At 32.9% G+C, this 12339-nt stretch overlaps 1 protein-coding gene across 5 annotated transcripts in view; it reads right to left on the reverse strand.

Moving 5' to 3' along the window:
* The window catches only part of LOC138699801 (membralin), a 432208-nt gene that overhangs the window by 250505 nt on the left and 169364 nt on the right, over positions 1-12339 (reverse strand). For all 5 annotated transcript variants that reach the window (XM_069825971.1, XM_069825970.1, XM_069825969.1 and 2 more), the window contains exon 12: positions 10031-10163. In XM_069825971.1, coding sequence (XP_069682072.1) covers positions 10031-10163 — 133 coding nt within the window. The remainder of the gene's footprint in view (positions 1-10030; positions 10164-12339) is intronic.

The following is a 12339-nucleotide window of genomic DNA, read 5'->3' on the forward strand; positions in this document are numbered from 1 at the left end:
TTATTATTATTATTATTATTATTATTATTATTGTTGTTGTTGTTGTTACTATTATTTTATATCATCAGCATTATTATTTGAACCCTGTAAAATTTATGTAGACTACTGGACTGTACCCGAGCACGAGCATATGCTCATTTCGGGTGTCTATCCAAATGTAAATTGTAAATAAATTTTGAAATTTGAAATTTGAAAGGTGTGTAGTATTAAGTATAATTTTATTAGAACCTAGCTCCTCGCAGTCCACTATGCAAACAGAGTCGCCTCCTCTTTTATTTATAGATAAACTCCGCATTAGGCATATGACTACTGCATATGACAATTGAAAGAAATACATTCCATAAAATAATAACTACAAGGCAAATGAATTTCTTGATGGCCGGGTGTGGAACGAAGCTTCCGAGGGCACGTAGTGCCTTACTGGAGAGCAGCCGGGTATCTGTTCACTAGCAAAACTTGTTTCTTTTGACACCTATCATACTCCAAAGTTAATAATACATTCACCGAACATTCTGTATTTGCCCTTTGTTGGTAGCCTTGCGCTATTTTGACGAATTAAAGATGCTGATGATAATGAAAATTAGAATTGTGACTGTCATCTAAGACAATAACCAGACGTCAAAAGCACATCATAAAATTATTGACGCATGACGGTAGCATATGGAGGCGATTCTCAAAAACAGAACAAGATAATAAAATCAAAGACTGAAAACAACAAAAATTAAAACTTAGGAAAGAAGAGTAGAATAAGAAATGAATACAATAAATTAACACTGAGTAAAAAAGTATGGAAAAATAAAGTTCCTTTACATGTAGAAACCTAGGTTCAAACCTAGACTGTGATCTAAGACAATAACTAAACGTCAAAACGCATGATGGTAGCATATGGAGGTGATTCTCAAAAACAGAACAAGATAATAAAATCAAAGACTGAACACAACAAAAATAAAAACTTTTAAGAAACATTGAAGGAAAGAAGAGCAGAATAAGAAATGAATACAATAAATTAACACTGAGTAAAAAAGTATGGAAAAATAAAGTTCCTCGACATGTAGAAACCTAAGTTCAAAACGTAAAAAGTAAAATGTAATTCCGGTACACCTTTATAATCATCGGTTACTCTCACATGGTTAGATGACAAACTTTTTTAACCGACCTGATGTCTGTGACGGTACACTGTTTCTACAAAGTGGCACAAGGAAAGCATCCATACCGCTCCAAAGATGATAGTCAATGTCTAAAAACGATTGCTCCGTTACTCCGTTCTGCATCGAAACGAATATATTATCTAATATTTTCTTCATTGATTAAAGTTCACGTTTACCCTTTGTTAAAAACATAAAATTTACTCTGTCACACGTTAAAAGTGTTAGAACTGTTTAAAAAGGTATTTACCTTCGACAGACGACCCGTTTCGACGCTATTTGTCGTCGTCTTCAGTGGTTCAAGAGACACTGTCTCTTAACAGTTTTAACACTTTTAACGTGTGACAGAGTAAATTTTATATAATATTTTCTTGTTGTATTTGTTTTCTTTCGGGGGTCGTTTCCGGGCTGCATATCTTTATCTTTCAATAAATACTGTCAAGTTAAAATCTTACAAAAAGAAAACAAAAAGGGAAAAAAATCTAACGTTTCCCAGTTTAAGTCTTAAGCACTGATATACTTAATTACTAGATATAAACATATAGCTAACAGAAAAGAGATGGAATATCCACAAAGGAAAATTATTAATAGTATAGATCACCAGAAGATTAATGGGAATGTATGTATGTATGTACAATCTAAAATCCAAATTGCATCAGGAATCTCTTTACTGTAGAAGCCATCCATAACCTCTCTTTCAGCCTGTGATGTAGAAGAGAGATACAAATAAGGCCAAGCGATGCTATTACAATGCTTAGATCGTGAATGATCCACCTTGCAATTGTTCTATGCATTTGTGCAGTGTTCTCTCCTAATATACCGAAAATATCAGTTGTTGAATAGAATCATAATGTTGTATGCAACCGAAAAACGAAATCCCCCTTGAAATTTTCTGTCAACTGATAACTACTCCTTTCCACTAACACAACTTCACATTCACCTCCATGACGGTTCAAATGATAAAAAACAATAATTCGTCATCGAAATCAGCTGAGAATCTCGCTGCCGTATCCCTTCACCACCCCCAAATCACTGGTTATGTCCCGTAACCGCTCAAACAAGACCGGTTATACATTACCGTGCTTAACCAACCTCCTATATAAGTGCTAACCAAGACCGATGAAACATAAAAATGCCTAACCATGAGTTAAGTGGCAATTTTAATCGAAGGTTACACTAACTGAGGGTGATAAATGTGGCCGTTTAATTATAGAGAGATGGCTATATACCTACGAAGAGAATGAGATGAACTTCAAAATGGTGAAAAGGCAGGTGTGTCTCTTATTCTACTTAGCCTATCCATTATTCTTATTACTTATGCATATGTATTAATTGTAGACCTGACTAAGTGAAAGAGAAGGCCTCAAGATCTTGACTCTGCCAGGTAAAATAAAATAAAATAAAATAAAATAAAATAAAATAAAATAAAATAATAATGTCATTATTATTATTATTATTATTATTATTATTATTATTATTATTATTATTATTATTATTATTCAAGAACTGGATACGTTTGTGACTTGCCCGTCTTCTACTAGGAAGAGACTGGACTAATCCGCTTCTTTTTTTTTTTTTTTTTTTGCAGAAACGCTACATTTTCAAACACTCATTTCAAAGACACAAATCCGGTTTTTTTAGAAACGTATTATGTCAATAGATGCCGCTTGAAATGAAGTGAAGAGAAATGTACTATGCTCAACATTGAAATTTTTGGCTTGTTCGGTTTTTGCTATCAACCTTTTAATTGCATCTGTAATGTAATGCGTAACTCGTGAGATGTTATTGCCGACAGCACACGCGGTGAATCACCGTTAAGTGGGGGATACTTGCCCATGTCACTTTTCGAACGGTGCCGTACTAAATAAAACCTGTTTCCAGGCGTACACCCGTTATTTTGCAGTAATATTTGGAGTTGAGAAAGGCTTACGTGTGAACAGAACAATTACTGCAGATAAGTTTAAGATCACGTAATTCCTTGCTAACGGACGCAAAATTTACAAAAATTTCAATATTATGAACGACGGAATAAGAAAAGTGTTTCAGTGTATTTTCTGCACAGCTTGCTTGCGCAATTCCTGTAAGTAAATACACAAGACTGGAGGCGACATTAGGCTCCACAGTTTACAGAAAGTTGTCATTACGGGACCCGATATTGCACTAATGGCTCACTCATAGTCCATTACTACGTGGCATTCTGAGAAGCTTCTCTCATGGTGCATTTAGCACGAGCGGAACGGACGGACTACACGCTAATTTCATCAGCGAATTATAACGCTCACGTTAACGCCGGTATCATGCCAGTCATTACTTACATACCATCTCGAAAATACATATGTGTACACACAACGTCGCCAGGTCCTCTCTTCACAAGCGCGGAGCCAGCAAGTTTAAATTACTTCAACTATTCCCTGTTACCTCCTATCCGTATCCCCATAATGCAATTAACTGTAATTTCCTTATGGCCGGACCTACCTCATCCAGTTAGCCACTACAAGGGCTCTGGGACTCCTCAAAGGGTTGTACAAGGTGAGGAGGCAGCATCTGCAGGTGCTCATGCAATTCGGATCAAATTTTAATACTGCGCCTCTCATTTACTAAAAACTAAAACGCCTTTTGTATTTACAGATTCGTATTCTAAAATTTTGAAGGGTTTTATACTCACGTCGAGTCTTAAAAACGAGTAGATGAAGGCAAGAGGAAGCAAAATGAGGACAAGGAGTGTAAATATGTAACTCTTATTTAACAAGACAATTGTTATTGATAAAGATCTAACGACAGATGCTTAAAATAGTATATTACGATAAAAGGTAGGGAAATTTTTTACAAAATCGAGGAAAAGTTCGAAAACCGAGCAGAATATTTTAAAAAATATTAATTTCAACATTTGTCCTCATATCACAAAATAAATACTCGCTCACAACACCATATCACACTCTCCATTCCTAAACAGAGAACATCCTTCTACTCTTCATCTTTTACAGTCTCTGCAGCTCATTTCTGGAACTTTCTACCACAACATGTCAGAGACTGTCGGACATTGTCTAGTTTCAAAAATAAACTAAAATTGCACTTTTTCAATTCTGATTTCTTTCAGTTATAAGCCCTTTTCTCTGCGATAGTTTTGTAAAAATATATAAATATTTTTTTTCTTCCTTTCCCCTTTTTGTTCTCTTGATCATCAGACGAATTTATTATCATACCCTTTTTACTGTCAATTTTATTTAATTTTAGTGTTTCTTTTATTTTTTTTTTAATTTATTACATTCTATTTTGTTATATTCTTCCTTACATTTTTCATACTAACTATTTGTATTAAATGAGTTGTTTTTACTATATTTCAATGTATTTTACTTTTTTTTTCCTATTATGGTATTATTTTCATGTTGTATAGTGTCTATTTATTATGCTATTATCATTTTTTTTGTAATATGTTAGTATTCTGTTCTTTAACTTTTTGTTAAATTTTTCACTGACTGTATACTTTGTGATCTGGTAGAGTATAAGAGAAGGACCTATGGCCTTAACTCTGCCAGTATAAATAAAGAATTATTATTATTATTATTATTATTATTATTATTATTATTAATATTATTATTATTAAAGAATATACAGTACGTACGTTACACTATGAACAGCTGACTGATGTTAGCAGTCTGGTCAACGTACAAACTTCACCAACAACTTCAATGTGAGGGAGTAAAAATGATCAAGGTACTTGTAATATTTAATGTTCAATTTGAATAAATTTTATTTATTTTTGTTAAGTGAAGTTTGAACTGTTCAAATAAAGTTCAGTACATTTCAAATGCAGTGATTTATTTCGTATAATGTATATTAATTAACACTGCCTTTGCGTATCAATTTTGCATTCGTAGAAGACAGTTGTTTTCATTACAACACTACAGCAGTTATTTGTAATATTTCAAGATACTTATCTAGGTTGGCAACAAACAACCAACTAAAAAAAACAGGTCGTATGAATAAATGTACTGTTACAGCAGAGTGAACAGTATCCACTCAAAGACGGAGGCTACTCAATTTTTCAACCATTTCGATTTCACAAAATTAGGTTACATTATAATAGCCACCTAATTCTTCACATTAATTTATTTGCTGTGGAAATCTACATATATGCACAGATTTAGAGATCATTTCAACATGCGCTTTTTAACAGTTCGCCTAAGCCAACTATTTTTATCTATCCAAAATCAAATTTGGTCATATTTACTATGAACTAGCAGACAGTCATCTTAGTAGTTCGATTAGGACAATCTGGCTTGCGATGACTACGGACCCGGATTCAAATTCCGGCGATGGAATAGTAGCTTTTGTTCAAAATACATTATCATCATTTGAATAATAATCAGTAGACAGTGGATGCGGGATGACTTATCGTTGAATGTAGGTGCACATTTACTATATGTTACATTTTTTTTCACTTAGACCATTGGCTCAACAGGTTTTAAACGTAAACAGACGATGTCAATATGCTACTGTATCTCCGTACAGTCAGAAGGAAAAGAAAAATGACGTACTGTAATACATACCTTGCAAGGTTCAGTCCTCGTCATCATTGATGGAATTACCAGCGTTGCAGTAAACGACGATATATTCTCGTAAGTTGCCGAAGCTGAATCGTCTTCGCCTATCGCTTAAACAGTTTTTGTATCGAGAGAATTTCTTAATAAAACCTCTAAAATGGTGATCCCTCGATTTCTTTAGAGGAATATTTGCACTGAGCATCATGTTGCACATATCTTTGCAAAACGTTTCGTTTAGACCCGCACAACTAGATGATGATGATGATGATGATGATGTGAATGGTTCCTCAGATTTCATTTCAACGCATTCCTGTGCGATGTACTGTTGCAATGTTTCTCTATAGCCTGAGTTTTTCTGGTTTTTACTTCAATTTTACATACATTACACACGATATTGTCTTCGTTAATACATAAAATGTCACTCTCATACTTCTTAATTGCATTTCGTATCTCTGAGCGAATTGAACATTTTGCATTCGACATTATGAATGGATCAGCACAACACTATTCAACGCGTACTAAATACTTGAGCAGGATAACACAACTGCACACATTGCGCTGCAATATGACTATGAACGGACCGGGGTTCCTTCGTTTTGTACGCTGCTGTACTCACCAGGTACACAAAAGACGGACGACGCGGCACGTGCCATATACTCTGATATGAAACAACTTTACTTTTCCTTAAGTCATCCCGCATACACTGTCTAATAATCACCAAAACGGTGAGGAATGGTGTAATATTGTGAATGGCGTGCAGATGATATCTGACTGAGGAGTAGAACGCTTTCTAATGAGACTTCATCGGAACCATAAGGCGTGCAGTCTGAATTGCAGATGACGCTATACAGCTGAGAGCGACTTTTAAGACTTCAACCCACTTATTAAGTGCACACATATGCAACATTCCTATTTTTTTTTTCAGCAGTGAAAATATAATATACATGTATGAAAATTAAAAGTGATTTTATTGTACCACACCTCTCTACCTCATTTCACTTCGAAATATTTTGAATCCCTTTTAAAATTCTTCTTCCAGTTTTAATTAATGTTAAACAAGAGACAGGAGTCCAATAAAAGAAGCACATAACACTTCAGATGCTCCCGATAGAAGTCTAAAACGGTTGTGTAAAAAAAACACTTCTTCTGGATTATGGGGTGTTGAAAATGCTGGAAATGGTGCGTGAAATGCATTCAATTGCTCCTCTTAAGTATGAAGAATCCCTACAAAAATAACAATAAAAGCAGTTCTCCGGATTATAGGTGCTAAAAATAACATTCCTTCATGCACATTCACGCACGGTAAATGTATTTTTAAAGAGATAACAAGACTTAGGGGAAGCTGAAGTTCGAGGTAAAGTTTCCAAATTCGTCTCTTTCACTAATAACGCATCACAACTCCTTATACCGAAGGAATATAATTCGATATATATTCCTACAAAATATATACTTCGTAGCTAAGAAGAAAATTTAGAAATAATCGAATCAGACCCCGAATTTAATGAACAGTGCTATAGATTGCATTTGTACATTTATGATACTATTAAACAAATTCCGTGACGTGTATTACAGTTATGAAATTACAAAATAAATTACATTAAGGGGTTAGGTACAGCTTACAGCAGTAAAAGTTTTGGAAATATTCAACATTTTTTTCCCTCCATTACTGTATCTTGTACAATAATGAAAATTAGAATGTGTAAAACACTGTCCTTCTGCCATATGAAAAAAACATATACTTTTACGATTTAAAAATTATATATATATATATATATATATATATATTTATTTATTTATTTATTTTCCAAAATTGATAATGTTTGTAGTAGTTCACTATGCAATGATGAAGTGTTTCCCTCATAACTCATAAACTTGTTAACTTTTTCATGTTCTCTCTCTTTTATTTTATTGCTGAAACTCATGTTTACAATATCATGCTCTTTCAACTACATTACTTAATAAATAATATTTTTTTTTTATTTTGTGTTAGAAGAAAATACTGATATGTGACCATTTTTAATGAATTTATTTTTTATCAGACAATCTATCATAGGTAGAGAAGTGACATTGCATCATATTGTAGATATGATATGCATAAATACACACAAATTATTTCATCACAGAATGTTGGATAATTTTTTAATTATGTGGGAAACGCTTCATCACTGCACAGTGAATTGAATTTAAAAAAAAATGTAAATAGTTTTTTTTTTTCAAATCGTAAAAATATTTTTTTATATAGTAGAAGAACAGTGTTTTACACATACTAATTTTCATTATTGTATAAGATACAGTAATGGAGGAAAAAAATGTTGAATATTTCCAAAATTTTACTGCTGTAAGCTGTACTTAACCACTTCCGAACATTAGTAAATCATTTATATAAAAAAAATTACAATTCATGTTTAATGTTCCATAAGTTATGCTGATTAATCATGTACAGTGTTAGTTTTCAGTCTGAAACTTACCTATTTGAACTACTCGTAAATCAATAAAATGTAAACATTTATTGCTATTGATTTAGTTAAACAAACAGGCAAGTTTCATTTGAACTAAATCAATAAAATGTAAACATTTATTGCTATTGATTTAGTTAAACAAATAGGCAAGTTTCATTTGAACTAAATCAATAAAATGTAAACATTTATTGCTATTGATTTAGTTAAACAAATAGGCAAGTTTCATTTGAACTAAATCAATAAAATGTAAACATTTATTGCTATTGATTTAGTTAAACAAATAGGCAAGTTTCATTTGAACTAAATCAATAAAATGTAAACATTTATTGCTATTGATTTAGTTAAACAAATAGGTAAGTTTCAGACTGAAAACTAAACCTGTATATGATTAATTAAAAAACAAACAAACTTTAAGTAAAAAAAAAAAGAATGTGTAACCTTTACGCGCAGCAGAAGTACATCTTCTTATGCTGTAAATATGTAATAATTTTTTTTTTAATGTTCGTGAAATGAGATATAACACTTTTATACTGAATACTCTTCAGAATTTAAAAATTAAACAATTGGTTTATAGGTTAAAATAAGACAAAGAATGAAGCACACAAAAAAAACTATTTTTTTTTATCGATTGCTTATCAAATAGGTATTTAATAACGCTTGAATGTGTTGTAACGTCTTTATGTAGTCATCTATGATATACCTCCAAATTACTGACACCAATTGGATCAGGCCTTGCACATGTTGATTATTCGTTGAATGTTGCGGGTATATGAAAATTCACTAAATCGTTGACAGTTTGTAACTGAACTGCAGAAGGTTAGAAAATGCTTTTCTCTTTGTCCTGCATTCTTGCACTCGTTATATTTTGTTTCATACCGTTCGACTCGTATCCTGTCTAAAGAAACTTAACTTCAAAAATTAATAAGTGGTGTCTGGAAAGCTAAAGATGCACGCCTTCAAAATTCAACATTAGACTGATAAAAAATATCAGCAATTACGATTAATAATTAAGACAAATTGCTACACATAAATATGAGAGAAGTGTATTGGAAGAGATTGGAAACTGAGAAATTAAATGGTAAGGAAACCTTGTGAAATGATCTATACCATGGGTGTCCAAACGCTTATAGAACCAGGAGATATTGCACGTCAAGCATGCTCTGGTAAGGTCAATAACTTTCCATATGAAATAGGAAAAACGACTTTAAAGAATATGCGCTGCGGGTTGCTTACCTCGTACGAGTTGGACATCTATGATCTATACAAATGAAGAGTCCACTGCAAGAATGATAGATGTCATTTGGAAACCATTTTGCAGGAGAAGCAATTGAAACTTTGAAATGCTTAGCGCTCAAAGCTTAACTGTGATTTTCCGATCATTACTGGACAATGACTATCAGTGTTAATGTCATATAACTCTCTAAGTACATTCTATATGTCTTAAGCTATTCGTTGACAGTCTTGGTTCATTTTCGACAAGAAAGTGACATCTATCATTCTTGCAGTGGACTCTTCAAATCATTCCGACAAGTCGTGGAACCTCACTTCTTTAGAAGAACTCACTTATTAGATCGGTATGTCATCTTGAATTATTTCCTGTTAAGAAATTTTTCTTCGAAAGCCACTGCTCCGTTTGTGTATGTACAATATTCCTAAATTTGCTTCATCTGCTTAAGTTAAACAAAAAAAAAAAATGCGTAAGAATCTCATTGAGACGATAATCGCTAGAATATTTCGTCACTATTATGGCTATCGATCGTATAAAACAGAAAATCTGACGCCGATACATTACAAGGTACATTCTGATATTCAATGAAAGATATAGTAGATCTATGTGCACAAGCATCATTGTTTTCCAGTAACAAAGCAATGCGTTGCTCACCTCAGCCAGTGCCTCTTGGTGATGGTGGTATGGCAGCATATCGCGTCGTATTGATCAGCTATCCACACTATTAGTATTATATAGAAGGCAGTCGTCGTATCGTTGAAGAATTCGGACATAATAGCTTCCATCCCTGAAAATGAAACAAAAACATCGTATTAATTTTGGGTAAACTGACCAAACATATACTGAAACAAAGTGGTAAGAAAGTGAGTGTATACATACAATACATCCTGAAATACGTAATGTTTTATAGTTCTAAGTCAATAGAGCCGAAGATGCACAGTCCCATTTTGATTTTTCATTACGTTTTACTGTGAAATGTTCACATGCTACGTAATTTTATGCAGTGTCCCGCAATATAACGAACACAAATTAAATGTGCGGTGTTGTCATTTTCAGTACAGTAAAAGTCGATATAACGAAATTCTCGGGACTTTTCTAAAAAAAAAATCTCCTCCGAGCTGAACAAATGTAACACAACATAACAACAAAATATCCAAGTCGTGCAGTGCATAAAGGATGTTGAAAGTATAGTGAACTAAAGACTTTTCTTCGCTAAATCGGACTACTTCTGGTTTCTGTCTACTTCTAAAATGTTTCACTTTTCCTTTATTTAGAACTGTTTACACTTTCCTTTCGCTATTGCACTGATTGACATGCTTTACCTAAGGAAACTTCCTGCACACTGAATGCCAGTCAAATAGAATCCCCTGAGACAACGGGTGCAGTACATTTTAAAGAGCGAAGACAGCTCAAATTTTTCTTACAAGACATTAATGTCCGGTGCATACAAAATTCTAAAAATGTCTTCTAACAGCACACAATATAATTTTATTTGTTTTATAACTTTCTCTGGAAACATTCGTTTAAAAACACTGTTGGTTATTTGACAAGAAATTAACTTAGAATCTCATTATAAACCAAGAATATCTTTTAATATTTTCATTCGTTTCAATGTTGATTTTTGTAAAAAACAAAATAATATTAGAAGCAGTTACAATATAGTTAAGCGTTTATGTCCGAATACATAGCCTACTTGAAACCATAATATAAATAAAGTCATGTCTGTTACTTTCTAGCATTGTAAAATACGTTTGCGCGAGATCGTGCGTATTTGCTTGGTTTCCGCACAAAACCAATCCGCGGAAAGTCTAAAATTCCACATTCAGTATTCCCAACCTAACAATTTCCCTCTTCTTACCGCTTAAGTGACATATTGATTTTACTACTTTAGGCTTTTAACATATTATTTTTAGAGACGTTCAATATAGTAATAATTATAAATTGGAAACTTACCACTGCAATTTCACCTAAATTGCACTGTTAATTATTGTTTTTAAATATTTGCAAAAATTAAGTAAACTCTACAACTCACTAACGTTACTGCATTCGTGATGAAAGTAACATTAAGGAAGCCGTGAAAAAATCAACAAGATTCCAGACTCATCATAGACTGGGGAAAAAAAGACAGACGTATATCACGGCCTGCTGGAGTATAATAAACACAGAAAACATTTTAAAGCAACAATGTTGAAGATAGATATTTTTGTTTTCCAAATTTGCCGTCATTGAACAGAAACCAAGATGGAGATTTCATTGCAACTAATTAGAAATTCCTCTATCAGGTATGTAATAAACGATCTTCGCACAAAATAATGTACGATACACGAGCGGTATGTTTTCTTTCAATTCTCGGAAATTAAAAAAGCTCAACTACGTTTCGCTTTTTCAAACTTTTCCTCGAACATGAAAACTTCAACATACCGCTCTTGTAACGCATATTACTATTCTTGTGTGCAATGTTTAGGGTAACAAGTTGTATTATCTGATTGCAAAGTAAGTTAATTCGGATATCTGCGTGAATGTGCGCGTGTGTGTATGTGTGTGCTTGTGTATGTGTGTTTTTACTGATAACTGAAAAAACTATGAAGGGAATATCACTGTAACAATGATAAAGGCTTGCAAAAAGTGTAATATATAATGAGAAAATACACGGTTATTTAGAAATACTATATACAAACTTTGGAAGAGAGTTCTCTACACGTAAAAGAAAAAACATGCCCAGAAATTCCTTGCTTATGAGTTATAATCAGGGCCGGTTATTTTTGAGATCGCGAAAATCACGAAATAGGCTAATAGATATACAATAGATTTTTACTAATCTTTACGATTCGCGAATTATTAAGTATTATTGTGTCGTTTTATAGCGAATTTGATATTCTGAGATTTTCGGATTTTTTTTCACTTGAATTTGTTAGCCTATACATCCAAGTAGGCTATATTACATGGCATTCCAGGTGTTCTGA

This window comes from Periplaneta americana, chromosome 5 (genome assembly GCF_040183065.1).
Source record: "Periplaneta americana isolate PAMFEO1 chromosome 5, P.americana_PAMFEO1_priV1, whole genome shotgun sequence".
NCBI lineage: Eukaryota > Metazoa > Arthropoda > Insecta > Blattodea > Blattidae > Periplaneta > Periplaneta americana.